The 19,012-nt window shown below is 38.5% G+C and overlaps 1 protein-coding gene across 2 annotated transcripts in view; it reads right to left on the bottom strand.

The window, feature by feature from the left end:
• Positions 1 to 19,012, bottom strand: part of LOC139995856 (uncharacterized) — a 55,715-nt gene that overhangs the window by 11,893 nt on the left and 24,810 nt on the right. Inside the window, exons 2-6 of one of the 2 annotated variants that reach the window (XM_072019742.1) lie at positions 17,393 to 17,578; positions 3,886 to 3,930; positions 2,300 to 2,521; positions 1,768 to 1,830; positions 122 to 364 (exon numbers count right to left, since the gene is read on the bottom strand). In XM_072019742.1, coding sequence (XP_071875843.1) covers positions 122 to 364; positions 1,768 to 1,830; positions 2,300 to 2,521; positions 3,886 to 3,930; positions 17,393 to 17,578 — 759 coding nt within the window. Of the gene's footprint in view, positions 1 to 121; positions 365 to 1,767; positions 1,831 to 2,299; positions 2,522 to 3,885; positions 3,931 to 4,129; positions 4,219 to 17,392; positions 17,579 to 19,012 lie in introns of those variants that run through there. The other variant, XM_072019743.2, reaches the window with a different exon arrangement.

Raw genomic sequence — 19,012 nt, 5'->3', positions numbered from 1 at the left:
ACGATGCAATTTTTCTTCATTCCAGGAAGAAACTACTTAAAGACTTGCATATTTTTGTACCTCGTTATTTCTTCTTCCACTTGGAACGTACAATTTTATGAAAGTACATAATGTTACTCACGTGAGGACCTTTGATGCCAGGTTCTCCCTTTCTTCCATGACTACCTCTATCTCCTCGCATCCCCTTCTCGCCCCTACTGCCCTTCACCGGATAGTACATGGTATCTGTTTTCTTGTATTCGTCTTTACTCGGTGGGCCAGGCTCTCCTCTGTCTCCTTGTTCACCCACCGTACCTTTCGCGCCATATACAGTTTCACCCACTTCACCTTGCATGCCTGGTAACCCCATGGGTCCGCGGTAACCCTAAAAGATGATTCAATCGTTCGTTATATATCTATCATAAATAAGTAAGCTGACACGATATCATTTCGTTTCGTACTTCGCATCGTCGTATGGAATATATGAAAATTACGTTAACACTGTATGATTTTATACGCTTCATACTCTATTGCGTCTGTTATTTAAAAGCTTAGTTTTAAAAGAGTTAAATCTACGAGTATAATTTACCTGGAAAGTACTATGGACTCGAACGATTCTCAAAAGTGTCGTAAAACGAAATTGCGTTACAGGCTAGATCGCGTTAGATCATAGTTGGATCTAACCGCGTTACCGGAACGAAATTATATCCAATTTCTCATCTTTTACACGACAGAGTAAGAAGGCAACGTGCACGCGTGCACGGTGGCCAGTTTACAGAAGGGCGAATGCAGCTAACAGAGGTTTCGAGTTTCTCGGAAGTTGCCGATCGGCCGCAGTGGAATCTTCTTGAGAGGGTAGACGGCTCGTATTATCAGTGGCTGTCGTGTCAGCAGATAACAGGCTCTTGAAACGCGACGTTTCAGATTTCAGCGGATTCTGCCCTGTTTAGAGATTAACATGTAGCTCCGTTGCTCCAGCGACTGATCGTCGCCTCTTATCCAGCTAGTTTCATCCACGTATTTCTATATTTGCTTACCATATTTTCTCGTTATTTTATCAACGACGAAACATCATTCGAACGTTACAGAATAACTACATACGGTAAGTCGCACAAGTATTTGAACAGTTACTATAAAAACTTTTACTTGTATATCTTACGTTGTATGAAACAGCGAGCAATTTTATTCGCACGACGAGATACCATCGTCGCGATTATCAAATTCGAAATCGATCTACGTTCACCGTTTCGTCTTATCGTTAATTCCATTTTACACGGCGTTCGCCGGTCGAAACTGATTTTTATCGTAGCACGCGAGTTCGAGGGGGCAAGGACAAAAGGTAGTTACACGATCGTACAGCGGTGATTTTTACGAAGCTGCATGTAAGAAGATTCCATCGCGAGCACGTTATCAAGGCGCGATATCGCGCGGCCCATGAATTCCTTTAAATTCCAAGTCGCATCTCGTTCGCCTCCGCATTTCTTATTTCCGGCGTGTCCGTTAAATATTACCGGCCAACACTTAGTCAGCCAGACGATATTTCATGCGAGCAGGTGGCGTTTCGCAAAAAGGAACGAAACACGTCCAAAGACTGGACCGCCTCTCCCTTTCCTCGTCTTTTTCATTTTCTTCGTCGCTTCTCTCTTTCTCTGGTAGCCTCGCGGCTTGGCGAACGAATGGCACGACCTAAACGTTCGTAAGAGGTTCACGAACCCTCTGGTTCGCCCGATCGGTCGTTACGGTACCCGAAGAGCGATACCAACGGATAAGTCGCGATCTTGTACTCACCGTGTCTCCTCTCTCTCCTGGATAACCCATTTCACCGGAGATCCCATACGATCCTTGAAAACCCTGGACAGAAAATTTACGATTTACCAATTATCAATGTATATGGTTTATGGTGTATGTTTTCTGTGATCAATCGACGATTTTCTAGTCGACGAGGATGTAAATTACGCGCAGAATACTATTTAGAAGTGTGTAAGTTGTTAAACGACTTTACTTTAGCTTTCAGGGCTACTGCGACGACTGTAATCGCGAGTGCCGATTATACTATGTATAATAGTTAATTTAACGCGTCTTTTGCTATTCTTTTCCACTCCAAATAGAGGACAGTCGTGATAAATCCTTAAAGTTTATAGCCATCGTTTAAACGATAAACGACGTAAGTGTCAAACTCGACAGAATGATTTTTGCTACTTCTATTCATAGATAAGATCTTCGTCTCTGCTACTCGAGTCGTTTACCATTTCAATTCTTCAATTATACTTTTTTAGTTTTTTAGCTTTCAACGGGTCGTGGGATCTGTAAAGTTCGTTACCTCGGGTCCGTCGATGCCTGGATTTCCTCGAATACCTTTCACGCCCACGGAATTGATACCTCCGTCACCAGGCTCGCCAATGATCCCTGGATCTCCTACTGGCCCTGGTTGACCACGTTCACCATGCATACCAGGCAATCCTGGTGCACCGGCACGTCCATCGGTCCCGTTGCATCCGTCCAGACCGTCTGGTCCCATTACACCTTCCGGACCGGGATTACCCTACGTCCAAGGATTTAATTATTCCAGATTTCTCTGATTCGTTCCGTTTTGTTTTTACTCGGATGAATCTCGACTAGGAGACACACGAAATATCGTCGATTAACGAAAGGTCGTTTTGCTTCGCGAAGCTTCTTGGGAATCTTCTTGGATAAAGTTTTAGGAACGCGTCAAGAAAATATTTCTTTAACACGGTTAAAGATCTGAAGAATTCCTTTGATAAATACGTAAACATAATAAATTTCGTATGTATTTTCATAAAAAATATACGTACGGTAATATTCTAAATTATAACGAATGCGTTTAGGTGCATATTTGATTAAAGTATTAGGTCGTCCGAACAGTTTCTTTCGTTTTATAAGGAAATAATGGATGCGCAACATTTTCTGTTTTATATTATTTTGTCGAATTACGTATGATCGATTCTCTTCTATCAAAATAAAGATCATAACGTTCGACAGATTAGGTTTCGCGTTTGTATAATGATGCGTCGCTGTGAAAGACGTGTCTGCAAAAGAAGGACACTTTTCCGACAATCTAATATTTAGGAAATTGGAAAATCCGAATATTTGGGTCATTTCAACGAAGGTAAAAGTTCATTTTATATCTTTGAGAAATTATCCGTGTTTCAGAATAGTGTACTTAACGTTACGTGTTGTTTGAGTAAAAAAAAAATATTTCCATCGTATTTATAAAATTTCAACGTTCATTCAAGTGTTAAAAAGTCACGAACCGAATCTTCGTTGATGAGAATTCTTGTATATTCGATTTAACGAGCATGATCTTGTAACCGTCGCTACTCGTTGCACAAGTTCCGGTCTATTTTTGTTTCTTCCCGTAAATAATATTTTTTTCCTGATAAAAGACCATTTTTTATCGTTCCCGTAAAATGGGACGAAAATAACAACTCTACAAAAGTTCACGCAGATACGTAGCAGCGAAGCTTTATCGATTTATTTACAGCTAAAGCGATCGGATCATAAAGTTGGCTCCTAGAAGAAAATTTCAAAACGTAATTATCGCTGACAATGAGTTTCAGATTTTATACGCGTGCAATAGTTTAAAAAGGCCAATATTATTCTCTTGCACGACTGAATTAGTACGTGTTAATGAAATTCAATAACAAAGAGAATTCATTATCGAGAAATGGTAAGAGGCGGAGAATTAATGGGAAATTTTGCGAGAAAGTGCAGCTGGTTGAGCATGACTCAGAAAAGATGTCTACAAATTGGTTGGGATATTTAAATTCATAGCTTGTGGAATCTAGATAACATCTGGCGGGTAAATTTGGAAATTCAGGCGAGTCTTGAATGTAAAAATTGAAACTCGAGGAACAAACTTTTAATGGAATGGAGATTTTTACGAACCGGTACTCCTGGAGCTCCAGGGAATCCTCGTATACCTTCGTCACCCTGAAAAGAAAATAGAGATCAGATTCGTCGAACGAGTATCTGTTTGCAATTGTAACTTCTGCCACGATCTTTCGCGACAAATATTTCATATTTTTATTTTCGCCGAAAAGATCGTGCAGGAAGTTTATAAATTCATGGAAAGATAAAATATCTTTCTTTTTTTTCATTGGTTTTAGTTGGGAAATTTCAATAGGCTTACAGATTATAAATTACAAATCGCAATTATCAACCGCATATATTCTTTCTTCAACGACTGCAACAATAATCAGCTTATTCGACGAGACATCGGATGTAGTATTACCAGACCCATCAAGGATATCACACCCACTCTTCCTTTCCTATAAAAATAAATTTCACAATTATGCGTACACCGCCTACCACATATTTCTTTAAATACGTTACATCGTACATGATTCGTCGCAATTGCGAAAGTACGATTATTGCATCGCACAATTGATTCGCTGGAAGGCCATCTAATCAGTGGTGCAACTGCAACCATTTCAAATGTGTACTTCCTGATCTGGAGGTGCTTGTAAAAGTGCACGATCGTTCGTGGCTGATAACGCGATTCCGTTCTGTGTGAAATAAAATGCGTCGTTAACAATTGCTAATATAATTTCGCGAGCCACTGTATCTTGTAATTTTTCATTATATTTATTTAGGCATTAATAGAAGAATATCGTCACGGTATCGGAGCGTTTAATCGTAGTATGAACGAAATCATACTAGAAGATTTTTAAACAAAGTAAACGTAAAATGGTTTTAGTAAAATTAATCCGATCGTCGTGTTTTACGTTTTGTAAAAGTCGTAAAAATTGATAGCGGTATACTATCCTATTTTGCTTTTTCTAACAATAGGAAATTTCGTTGCCATCGCAAACGACAATAGCGAAATAGATAAAGTTTTTACAATCTGCGGTGCGCTGTACGTCGAACAGGTATCAGAAAGAATAGAAATATCCTTTTGCATCGTAATATCGCGTGTCACTTTGATCGTAATACTATGAATTTTTGTTTTATAAATGTTGCTTATAATACAAGATATAAGATGGCGAAGGAAAATAAATAAACTGTTTTTTTATACAAATTAGCAACGAACCTAGAAACGAGTAATTTCTATGCGGATGTTTACGTAGTTTCACATTTTTCTGAATGCAACTGAAGAAATGAGATAGAGATTCGTCCTATCCACTAGATATCTTCGCGAAGCTTTAGCTTTGCTAATTTCGTTTATCATAAATTTTGTACGTTGAACGCCGATGAATTATAGAGCATACTTCATCATACTCGGCTACTTAACATCATCATCACGATGTGTTTCCACATAAACATTTTTCACACCCTCCTAAGAACCACTTTACACACCACCGTCGTGCTGTACCATAATAATCCGTCGTGCCTGAAGCGTAACAACGAGGAGGAAGGAAAGGAACAGAGTCCAGCGCAACGAAGACAATTACTCCATATAAACCACCGTACGGGACAAACAATGTGCATGCATACGGCATTTCACGTCGAAAAAGGAGTATCCCACGGAAAGTAGTCCCCCGGGCAAGCAGCACGCGGTAATTTGCACACTCGCAATTCCGCCACCGTTTCTCTACCTACGAAACTCGAATTACTCGCATAATTAAGATGTACGGCTCGTGGTTGTGGTTAATTAACCGACGAACGTTAAATCGAGAATAAAACTAGTAAAGAGAAAGAAATTGAGAGATAAGTTTTTCAGTAGGAAGATAAAATGACAGAAACGTAGATCGAAGGTACGAGCAACGAAGATAGATCTCAGCTTGGAAACAAATTTTACGAAATTTAGTTTATGCTGTTCGGACGAAAATAACGCGGGAAGATACGAGAGGCGTTAGAATCGAATTACTTTAGGTGGAGAAGAAAATAGCAAAAATGTAGATCGAAGTGGAAACAGGTTTTCGAAGGAAGAAGAAGCGAAGGAAGAGATAAAACCGAAAACTGCTTTCTTACGGGCAAAGCTTTTTTCTGTTAATTCTCGTGACAAGGGGTGGAACGAGGGCAAAAGGAGTTTACGAGACGCGTCGCAAGCTTACCCGTGGCTTTTCACGCAACATTTACGCTCGCTCGTCTCTGGTGAATGCGTGGCAATCACGGAACGAGTGGTTATTTGTACCCTCCTCTACTTTCCTACTACCCCCGGCGGATCCGCTTTGATCCTGACGCGTGTCCGATGAGTGCTCGACCGACTACAGATTATTTGTGCGCTTATCTTTGACATACAATAACGATGTGGTTATTACATCTACGAATATCTACGCAGCTTCACATCTTTATCAATGTAACTAAGGAAACAGAATCTGAATAGACATTTGTTCCTCCTATTGAATGTTATAACGAGCTTCTTAATTTGGATATTTTATATGTCTACGTGGATTCTCTGCAAATCTTTACATTTACAGACACATAAGCATTTCCAATCTATCGATTACAAAAATTCTTTAAGTTTCAATCTTATTTATTGATTTATTAATCTAGATTATAATATAGAGAGAACGAATAAAGAGGAAAGATAGATAAAGGAAAGATAATCTTAGTTAAATTGTACGCATGTAAAACAACACATAGAAGTTAGAAAATTAATGGCAATAATATTATTCTAGACTTTATCTCTGTCTATGCAGCATTAAAGTATAAACTATTTTGCTTGTTTTCCAAGTATTCGTGGAAACTGTAACTACATTGGGAAATTTTATTATGCATTAAAAATGCGTACGTTGCGTTAAGTACGAATTGCGTCTTGACGCAATCCTCGAATTAGCTTGAATTTTTATTTGTAGTGGAAAATTCTTAGCTTCGTCAGATCTTCCGTCGACCATTAACGCACTTATCTTGCGTGATTACGTATACAAAACGGTAAAAAAAAAAAAAGAAAAGAAAAAAGAAACAGCTTTATCAGTTAACCTGTTGCACAACTCCCAAGAAGCACGCCTGATTGAGAATGCTGTGCCACAAGACTGTAAACTAATTATATATCACTTCTTTCCCCGTTGAAATTTTTCATGAAACGCGATTTTACAACGATATTTCGATGACTATTTTCGTAAATTCTTCGTAAACTATTACGCGTTCTATCCGAATTACTTTAGCATTGTTTCATGGAAAGTAATTGGAATTTTAATATCTGCACGATCAACCGTAAGATATACAAAGACTTGATAAAGTTCCGTGCTCGATACGAATCGATCGCTGTCGTGGACCAGAATGGTCCTCCTGACCAAGAGACAAGCATCTCGTTGCTACGCCGATCAGATCGATTTCCTTTGTCCATTGTCTTATTCGTGGTATCCACGCGCATGTTTCCACGTGGCGTGCCACCATATCTCGCATTTAGAAATCTTTGGTGAACTCGTAAACTTATTAGCCGATACGGACAGCAGAATCGCTCGTGGACTCTCGGAACTGTTCCACCCTGACACGATTGCAATGTTATACATTTTATATTCGTGAAGTAGGATTAAGAAGAAATTCGTATTGAAAATAATAATTTGAATATTGTACAGGTTTTTCATGTATCATACCGAATACATTTACGAATCATCGATGTGTGATATATACGCGAGTATATATGGAACGGTTATTTAAAATTTCCAACAAAGGGATGCGTAGTGAATAGAAGATTCGCTGCCATTCGCATGGAACGTGGAGAGCCGGGACCGAATCGTTTCGTGAAACAGGCGTAAAACGGATATATATCATTCGTGTTAACGATCCTGTATTTCACACTTTAATTATACATATCGGACATCCGAAATTGATGAACTATGCTGGATGTAGCGTCGACCTATTGCGGGACTCGCTTGTTCAGCGGAACGTTAATCACACCTCTTATTTACAATCGTTAAAGTGAAAAGTTATAAAGCGGCCTACCGATTCGCGGAATTATTTATGCGTTCGCGTCGATTTATCTTAATTATTTATCTTAATTGAGCGCGTCCGAGGAGGCCCTCGCGCTGTTACGTTTCGAAGTTGTCGCAAGGAAAGCGAAACGCGAATGTGTGCGCGCCGGCCGACTAAATTAATATGGAAACGCGGCTGATTCGTATTCGGGTCAGATAACAGCGGATTCGACAGCTACCCATGAAATACTCATGGGAATCGGCCCGCGTGCGTCGCGTCTCCTCGCGTGAAAGTCAGCTCTTATCAACGCGGCTTCGCGTTTCGAAACTTTTAACGACTCGATAACCGAGACTCGTAATTTTTGCCCGTGCGCGAAACGTTCGTCGTGGATGGCAAAGTATAATACGTATACAACCATGCTCAGGATAGACAAAAGTAAAATAGACAAAGTATTTGTTATAATATTTAGTGAGCGAAATATATGTTTGTTTTATGTTTTCTTTATTTCATAAAAATATGAATATTTGATATGAATAATGAAAATTGTATAAAAAATCACAGTTTAGTAATTAAATGGTGATTTTTTAAAGAGATAGAAAAATATTGTTCAATTATTTCTATAGATACGCGCGTATTTAGGCAGCTAGATACGCAAGCGAACAAATAAATAGTAGAACAGACGCATGGTGGAATTAATAGCCGGACAACTAGCTACGTAAAGACAAGGATAGAGGGATATGTATGGAGTAGAGAAGAAAGGGAGGCTGAAAGTAGGCCGGGTATAAAACGGACAATAATTGTTCTTGATAAATTCATATGACCACAAATCGTTTGTAATTGCTCAATATTTCAACGGCCTGCATGGAAGCTGCGTGTGCTTTACTAATTATGATTGGGAAAACGCATGCCGCTGAAATATTACCGAACAGGTACCGAGTCGAATATTTCTATATTTTGCTGGTGAATCGATTTTGCCACGCTACCTATCGACATGCGTTTTGCCGAGTAGTTAAATTGAGAGACCAGCAGAAACTGCTCAGAAACTTCTTTCGACTTAAAGCAATCTTTAAAGTACCTAGAAGTAAGTAGAAAAGAATCCTTAAAAGCTATGTTTCATGAACGTAAATAGAGGAACAGAGCATTGGGTAAATATCGTTTTATTTGGAATATCTTATTAAAAAAGATCTTCGTTTAGAATTATAGCGATGGTAATGAACAGGCGACGTGATTTATTTAAATTGATGGATCAGTAGATATATATCGATCGATATGTTATACGACGATGATATAATATTTATCGAAATTCGGAGACATTTGGAATAAATCGAAAATAAGGAGCTGGAAGGTTGTTCACCTTTGGAAAACATGAATTTACTGTGCAAGTACCAGAGAGTATAGTTGGTAGAGGGTACCGGTGCCTACCAAATATGGTCAGACTCGATACAAATTGACACACTTCCTTTTAAGGGCTTGCACTGATTGGTCTGGTGTGAACTCAGGGAAAGGGTTAAATCTAGGATGACGAGTCATAAATCCTCTCCTTAAACGGAAACCGGCGAATCCAAGATGAAAGTGTGCACGATTGAAAAGTAATTTCGGTGTAAAGATGATAAATTTTATAAAAGAATCTTCATAAATGAAATCGATTGGTCGACAAATATTTAATAAAACATATACATATTATTTCGGAGAAATCCTTGTTCTCTGATGGAATCTGCTTATTCTTACATTATTCTATATTTCTATATTGATGTTTGATTCGTATATCTATATTAATACCGTACCATATAACGAAACTTTGTTCATTGTTAAAACACGTCTGTACCGACGTATATACTGACGTATTTCAACATTGTAACATTTCGTTCAATTTCGTTCGTAATTAGCCTCTCCTTTAAATTTCATGCTACGCGTGACCATCATGGACCATCAATTTTATAATTCACGTTTCACAAAATGTCGAAATATCAACATCAAGCTGATCGAAGTTGCGTATGTACGAGCGAGCCTTCACAGACCGAATAACGAACGAACAAACAATTTTGTCAATATCGCGGTACTTACGTTCGTATTTTTCAATCTCGTTCGAACGATGGCCCACGTTTGTCGAAATATCGTACAATTTGACAGATAAAACACGTTTACGGTTCTCAATTAGCAGAGTTGGCTAGCCGATGACAGGACCAACCGAGAGACGATTAACTTCATCGTTTTGCCCGAATAAAAAAGTTCTGATCGATTAATCGTCTTGTTGACAATGTACGTAGATTAATTGTCGTGTTTGATACGAGATCAAAAGAACTTCTAATAAGCCGACCACGGAACAATTAACGTTAAAAGCCGGAATAAAGGTTTTACTCGATGTATCATTTTGTGTCGTGGATTATTTTTTCTAGAAAGCTCCTCAATTCCTCTTTTTTTTTCTTTTTAATCTTCTTTTGTTCACAGATAAACTATTCGCTGAAATTCTGTGAAACGTTAAGGAAGGAAGGGTAGGCAGAGCGTATCTGGTTATGAGATCATTCGACGTCCGGTTTCACACTGCTGGAAGCATAGAATGATCTGTCAATGGGAAGTGCGTTATCGCAATACGCGTGGTATGTCATCCTCCCTTTTTCGTTCTTTTCTCTCTCTCTCTTTCTCTCTCTCTTTCTGTCTTTCGGTCGGTTCGTGCTTTTAATGGGACGACCTAATTTCGTGAAAATCTTACGCCAAGAAAGACGATTCAAATCGCCCGCTAGATTAGAGCAATCAGCACGAACGCGAACATCGCGAAGGCTTGCGAAATTGCGCGGTATAAGTGTGGGATAAATATCGGTGGATAAAGAATGTAGGAACAGATTTCCAAGAATAGAGTCTAGTTTTGGTAAATTTCAGATGATTTCAGTTGGTGTTAAAAATAATATTATACCGGTTGATGATATTCTATCGTGTGGCTGTGACTGTGTATCTCAGACGGTGTAACACGTTTGCTGTATCGATACGTGGAAAAAGTTTTATTTTATTATATACTTTATCGTCTCCCCTTTTCGTTTTCGAGTATTAGGTCGGAAATTTTGTTGTTCGGTAATCAAACTCGATCGAGCAACAGCCAATCCTCAATTTTCGCAAACATATTTTCTACGAATTAATTAATTTGATCAATTTACATCGAATGACGAATCAACGATAAGAAAGTCAGTTTTTTTTTTCATACGCGAAATCTCGTAGATTTTATCGAATTCGATATTCGTCGGATTTTTCGCGGTAAAAGCGTTGCCAGTAACTGCGAGGTATTAGATTCAAGCGATATGTATATGATTGCAGAACGGAAATGCTTCTCACCCCCACATTTTGCGATATGAGAAGACGAGCGAACGCGTAGGACTTCGCTGCGTGTATCCGTTCTATGGCTGTTATCACCTTTCGGTATCCGTTATCGCTGCATGAAATGTACCGGCAAATCAACAATGGGTCGAATATGAATTGAAAGAGATTACTGCGATTTTCAATAAATCTTCCTATCAGACCAGCGAGCCCATGCTTTATGGCGTGTTTTTTGACAAACGAATTTTACGTGCAACAGGTAGTTATAAAATATCTCTCGTTATATCGATAATTTAATTTCTAAATCGATTGTTTTAAACCTCAGAAAATAGCAATACACAGCCGATATAGCTCACAGGATTCCTCGTAAATGGAAAAGTAGGAAAATTAGAATATATAAAAGATGAAATTGATCAGTTTGGTTAACGTATTTTTTGCAACAGGTTGAGGCTGATATCGAATTCAACGAAATTGATGCGATGATTTTCAAACTAACTGTTACGTCAGCGAATACGCACATCCTTGCAAGTTTAAAGTGTGTATCAGCAAATCACGCACTATCGTAGAGTTCAAACGAAACATAAATGATGAAACTCGAGCAATCGATGCCCCACGATTGCTACGAGTAATCGAGTATTTTTCGACCCAATTGCAAGAATATAGCCGCTATCGAGGAGGATTCAACGATTAATAAATTTCATAATACATACTGCTTTTTTAATAAGCCTGTTCTATCTCGATCTAATTTGAGTACTCGTTTTTATCGTATAATATACTGTCAAACATAAATACGACAAAATTATTTCCAACAGAAACGAGGCGATGCATCGCCTAAGATAGAAGATCGGTAATTAAGGCAACTTTGTATTTAAAAGATGGAAAATTCGAGCGACTTATTTGCTTCGGTTAACAGATTAAACGATCATCGAGAATTCACACGTATAAAAACGAATGTCACGTAAATTTGTTGGGCTATCGACGATGGGGTGGTACAAAGTGCGAATGTCACGAGGGGTTAATGGCACGTAGGTTCAGTATCAAAGGAGGATAGCCGCATGGCAGAGAGAGGCGTATCGTCGGTGAAACGGAGATTTCTTTATCGGCGCTTAGATACCCTACTTCGTTCAAGCGAAACAAAACAGGGGTTACACGTGCTCGTCCCAGCCTCGTCAACGTCGCCGTCTCTTTTACCGCGTGGGCGTGCACTTCTGTTTCCTTTTTTCCTACCTCGTGTATTTTCTCGTCGCCTTTTAGTTTGCTCTTTGATCAGCTTGACGATCCCCACATGGACGACCTTAGATTTTTCTAATTGTTTACCGTGTAGGAAATCTTCGTCGGTTATTAATAGATTTGGTCCAGCCTATTTTCTTTTTCATCTCCTCCAACTTTACTAAAATCTACCATAGCACTCCATATCGAAAAGCTACAAACTTCTTAAGGAACTTACGTAATTTTACTTTTTCTCTCGAAATTGGCTATTTCTTTTTTTTTTTTTTTTTTTATGTGTGTCACTCGTCTATCAAACCGACGCGTCGCGACAACTAACGCTACGAAAAGCGCAAGGAAGCAGGAATCGAGTAATCTCGGGGCGGAACTGCAATAGGAAAGGCCCGCGTTTCTGTTAATTCGTGTCAATCCTGATAACGAGACAACGACGTAGACGACGATTTCATCGGTTAGTTCGTACAAAATAGTCGTGGCACGTGGGTATGCCTGTAATATGTAATATCTGGGTAATCGTTACGTAGATAGGGATCAATGCCAAACGCGAGGAAGGCGAGATGCTGCAATTTATCATTAACGCCTACGTCCTGAACCGTCGGGCCGAATTGTTAACCCAAAGCGCAGAATTGTGCCATTCCCACCACTTCGGTGGTAATTTCGGAACGAGGTCTGCAGCTTTTGTTCGCCTCTGGCGACACCACTGCACCGAATAATTTTTCAATCGAGTCATTTTTTACAAGCTGCGTCGAGTTTATTTCGATCGGTTTTGTGATCGTGTCGCTCTTACATGGATTTTGAACGTGGGGGAAGCTCGTGCGTACTTTCGAAATTTCGCACGTCAGTTTTGATCTTCCAGATTGGCGCAATTCGTTATTTTCATATTTTATTACGCGGTTTAGAGATATATTCTACTTTTTAATCCTACCTCGGTTCTCTAATTGTTTGTGGTTCAATGTCGTTTTAAAAAAGACTTTGAAAGAAATTTTTTCTGCTAGTACTTTTCGTTTTTTGTAGTACGAACGAAACATCGTACATATCGGTAACGATTCTTTCATATTCTTCTCAAATTTGAGAAATTTTCGGAATATGTTCTCTAAGCGGGAACAATATTTTTGTAACGACACATATATGTATTAAAGATATTTTAACTGCATAATTTTTCAGTTAATAAAATTCACAACCAAAGACTATTAATCGCGTAACATTTTTTACCGGTATAAGTTTAAAACTTACGTCAAACGATCTATCGAAAAAGTCTCGATATTACACGGAAGAAGAAGTTTATCCATCGATTGGAAGAAATATCTTATTAACGCGCAGAAATATTCCTATTCGATGGTACCACTCTATACGACATCGCACGAGCAGAAATCTTCTTTCAAGTGGAGTGGTATCGCGAAATAACCACGAAGAGGAATGTTTATTTTTTCACTTGTTGCTCGATAAAGTGTCGCGTCAGTGCGGTACCATCGAACACAGCATCCGTTCTCCAGAAAGGACCATGACGTCAGCGTGTTCTCGCGCGCGCGTTCCTTTTACGACACGTTTCGTGCGAATCTACCAGCGAGAGAAAAAGATTCTCAAAGCTGTAGTTCGTTTGAATTGAACTCGATACGCGGCTAGAAAATTAGAGAAACTGGGAACATCGTTACGCGAAGGTTAACTGCGAACACCAGCGACGTCGAAACAACGATCGGGTTAATCGAGTGCGTCAGCCTCGACTTTATGGTCGCCATGGCGAATGGTACCGGAAGATTTACGATCGTCAGGCCAACGATGAGCCCGATGAAATTTACATACGACCGCTCGAGATTTCTACTTTGCTCTTACGGCCAGATATTTAACGAATATTTTTGAATAAATGAAAAAATTATGCGTATCCTTCGTTTTATTGTCACGACCAACCTTTATTGTCCAACCCACGTTTCTAGAAACTGCGTGGAAATATACGAGATCGTTATTCCTCCTACATCTAGCTGCAAATCGATGTTTTTAGACAGTAATGACGTACGGTTATCGAATGGATATTGAGTAATTCTGTGAAAAAATAACATCGTCCTATGAAGAAATATCGCGCTATTGGAAGAAATGTCATTACGGTTCATCGTGAATTCATTGTCGTTGGCGGTTATTACTATTTTAGAATTTTATGATTTGATGATTAATCCGATATCAATCGTTGTGCCGTTAACGGGAAAGTTTATTATCAAGTTGGAAGAACTTAACATTCTTTGTAATTTGGTATCAGTTTATTTAAATGTCTTCTTTAAGTAAAGTATTTAACTGCGTAAAATTTAATTTATCTTGTAAACGGTGAAATAATTTAATTTTACGGGAGGAAAATGTACCATTTTCGATTGGTTCCTACTTTATTGCATTTTACCTTGGTAATATAAAATGTGCGATAAGAGACAACGCTAATCACGATAATTAATTAGAAATTGTTTGATAGGATCCGCTTCTAGCTTAAATTTATAACATCTACTGCGATCAATTTTCTACTACCAAAAGTATTCTACAAATTTATATTAACGCTGTATTATAATTTGTTCCAAAATAAATGGTCAACCTCGAAGCGATCCTCTAAATATTCTGATACCAACGATTTAATAAATTAGTTACCTAGAAGAATTATTATCATCATAAAGTTCAATAAAATTATCATTTGTTCCGTTTATGGCATCTTTTTAAGCTGCGTAAAAAAGGTCAGAAGCGACGAAGAAAATCGGGGATACTGGCAACGTTGCAGCGGTCGAAAAGGTCGCTCTCGATGCAGTGGTACCAGAAAGGGCCATGACGTCATCCAGATGACTCGTTTGGAGCCGCCGGCGTCCCGATGTAAAAGATGCAATCCGTATGTGTCGTAAAAAAGAGAAAAATGTGCTCGTAAAGTCTTATCTTGCCGCAAACTGATAGATGTTCATTAAGGAGTCGACTGCGCAACCGTGAAGTAGCATTCTCTTAACATGGTTCCGCAATATTTCGCATGGTTTTGATAAAGGTCCTTATCACCTCGTTGCTGCATCCTCTATTCTTCTTGTGACCTGATTTTTTAATGTAATTTTTCGTAACTTGCATAATCGTACGACATCTTTGCTTATTACGTGTACTTTGAGCATTATCCCACTTTCAAATTTCCCATAAATCCATAAAAATTCACAGTTTAGTATATTTAGTATATTTTATTTTATCGTGGTGTTTCTCTAAAATTTCACGAGATTTTGAAAGATCAGAGAACCAGCGAAAAAGATGAACTGGAAAAACAAATATTATATCAATATCAACTTCAACTATTTGCCATCGAACTTCAACTTCAATCCTCGACCGCAACGATCGACGATCGTTGATCGCGATGACGGGCGACATCATCGATCGTGAGACAGCGTGATTGGATACGGTTCGTAACGTACGAACTCTCCTTATTTTCTCTGTCTCGTCCCGAGTCAGCTCTTCGTCGAAGACGAATCATTTCTGTTTCTCGTCATGGTGTAATGTTCCATCATATTGTATCGGGTTCGGGTTGCGAAAGAATGGATTCGCGGTACTTGTGTGCACGAGGATCGAGTGCGGGCGGACTTTGTGGGAGTTCCGCGGTAATTCCTTCTCGTTCTCCGCATTTGGAAACGCTCCGTTTCTGGAGGCTGACGCCATACCGCTCTTTTTTAATCCCCCTTTTGAACGCGTACACGCGTACTCAGCAACAATTTCATCGAAAATCGAACCGAAAAAAGCGGCTCTGGTATCCTCGTTAGCTGAACAAATGGAGAGAATACGATAATCCCGCTATGCGATTTCGATTGTGTTCCTTCCGCGTATTCGGTTTATGCAGTTTTAGCAAAAGAGAAGTGGATTTTTTCATTTTTAGACGTACAGTTATGTTCGATCTTGATATTCTACTATTTCTTTTACACGTATACGCATTATTTATTCGTGTCATTTTTAAGCGTTCAATTTTTAACTGCGATATATTACGTATTATTAAGTCGTCCGAAAAGTTTCTTTCGTTTTATAAGGAAACAATGCATGCACAACGTTTTTCGTTTTCTATTATCTTATCGAATTACGTATGATCGATTTTGTTCTATCAAGATAAAGATTACAACACGTTCGACAGATTAGGTTTCATGTTTTGTATAATGATGCGTCGTTGTAAAAGACGTGTCTGTAAAAGAAAGACACTTTTCGGACAACCTAACAGTATTCGTATATGAAATTTTTCTTTCGAAGAATTTTGAAGATCACAATTTCAGAATGCAGTTATTACGGAATTATTGGATACTTTTGGAATTATTAGCCATGCGTTGAATTGATTTTAAAGAATTTTTTAATTAAAATATGGTAATGCAGAATTAAAGTGATCGATGTAACAAGTACCGTATTTTTAATCATGGCTGCCCATGAAGGAATAAATATTTCGCCCAATTCTGGAGGACCAATTTAGGCACTTCTCGACGGTTACGGACTGCGGAAGCAATTAAGAAGCAGCTGCGATACCACGGATTCACATAATTTCCCCGTATTTTATTTTCTGCTAATACACCCACGATGTTGAGTTTGACTCATGGTGATAAAAAAAAAAAAAAGAAAAAAAAAGATGAAACATAGAAAGAAGAAGAAGACGAGGCATCTGTAGCCCTCATTAAGTATTTTACGATGTAATTGCGTCAGTTACTAAAAAGCCTGCCTCTATCAAAATTGTTTAAGCAATCGTACGTTTCGGTTGAACGTAATACGATACGACTTTTCTCGATTTACAATATACGCGATATAACTCGGCCCTTTAAAAACCAAACTGATCGATATTATTTTTCATGCAACTTAACTTATGGGATTTGTCAACTTTTCGGTTTTCTAGCGACTCGAATATCATCATCCAGATTTACCTTTGGATTATTCACACATTATATGAGTAAGAATTGGAATAAAGATATTTTTCTTCTATGTATTTTGAAATTATTGATTATGGATATATGCGGTTGAATAATTGTAAAACTGATTAATAATCCTATTTAAATCATGCAATTTTCAACGTGAATAATATCGTGAGATACGACTGTTCGCTTACCCTGTAGCCCTTTTCTCCTGTACCACCATATTCTCCAGCAGCACCTTTTTCACCTTTTGGACCAGGTGGCCCATCTGGTCCGATGTCACCAGGAAGTCCTTCTGGTCCCTGAGGTCCAGTGATACCAGGGAAACCTGCTGTACCTTTTATCCCCTTGCAATCGCATTTGTACGAATCTCTGCAGATCTGTAACAACATCGTGAAATTGCAACATAACTTATTAATTCTTTTAGTTGTTGTTTGATTATTGTTAATTATTTTACATATTATTAGTCTCTTCTTTACAAAAACATCAACATACAAGATACGTTCCTGTTATTAATGATCGATAAAGCTACATTTTCCTCTTCGTCTAAATAAAATTTGGCCCTGAAAGGTTTAAGTTTATGTCTCTAAAATTCCATCACGATTTCGTCGAGACAACACCAGCTTACGGATGTTAATTTGCGAATAACATACGCCACCGCATCTCGAAGGACGACCGTATCTGTTTGAATAACGCGAAAGAGAAGAAAAATGTAATCGCACGCGTTTGTTTCGGAGGATGAAAGCTGTTCTGCTTATGTCAACGAGACTTTAAGAACGACCAACGTCCAGCTTTCGAAGAAACCCCGGTACGATGTGTGTACATACATACAAGACACGTGTTCTTTCTTCGCCATTTTTTCATCGTTCTACAACATTATCTTGGTCTCTGCACGAATAAATAACGTAATGTGCGTACGAATAATAACGTTCGCACGTGCGAGACACGGATTCATTGCAGCGGATCTTTTATATCGAAAAATGGAGCGGCCACGTTTGTGTTTCTTCGGTTATTCGCCTAGTGGTTGGTTATTCAGGTGCTCCGATGTTTGTTGGAATAGTCGAATTTAGAAATTTCGAGCGTTCACCTTACCGGCTTGTTAGAATATCCTCCTAGTTCGTGGCTCGCAGCAACTATACGTCACTTTAAGCGTGATAAACAAGCTTTCCGCTTAAGAATTCCAAAGTTATTTTGAACTCGTGTAATCATATCTTGCGTTCTGTGTTATTTAAGCTTCGAAAAATGAGTTTCAGCGAACTTTTTATCCTTTCTTGTATTACGGTGTTCTCAGAGAATAAATTTGAACATTTTTCTTTATTATTAACATTCCACGATATTCGCAAAATGTGTAATATTCTAACTCGTTAAAATAATGTTCTGTATAGCGAAATTGTATTTATGTCGTTGAAAGAAATACGACTTACGTTAATTCAATCGCGTTAAATCTGTTGAAATATACAAAGAGAAAGAGGAAAGGAAATGGTTAATTCATTAGGCGATACATCAAAGCTTTTTCTCTACTTTTATTGACTTTTCTGTATGGTTTCGATACTACCAGGAATCGTTCGAACAGTTGGCAAAAATATTTACAAGTTCAAATCCAGTCCACGGGCGAACTGTTTATCGAAAAAGACTGCGGGCAGTTACTTTTTTAAATAGAATCCGGTAATTCGAGCCGGAACGCTGGAATATTTTAATGACAAGGATTTATGTAACAGAAGAAAAAGCGAATCTGCACTTCAGTTACCACCCACGATCGCAAAGACTGCGCGAAATCAAGGTCACTGTTGCATTAATGCATCAGTTTAATGCCA

Source organism: Bombus fervidus, chromosome 16, assembly GCF_041682495.2.
Source record: "Bombus fervidus isolate BK054 chromosome 16, iyBomFerv1, whole genome shotgun sequence".
NCBI classification, from domain to species: Eukaryota; Metazoa; Arthropoda; class Insecta; order Hymenoptera; family Apidae; genus Bombus; species Bombus fervidus.
This window is presented reverse-complemented; position numbering and strand designations above follow the sequence as displayed.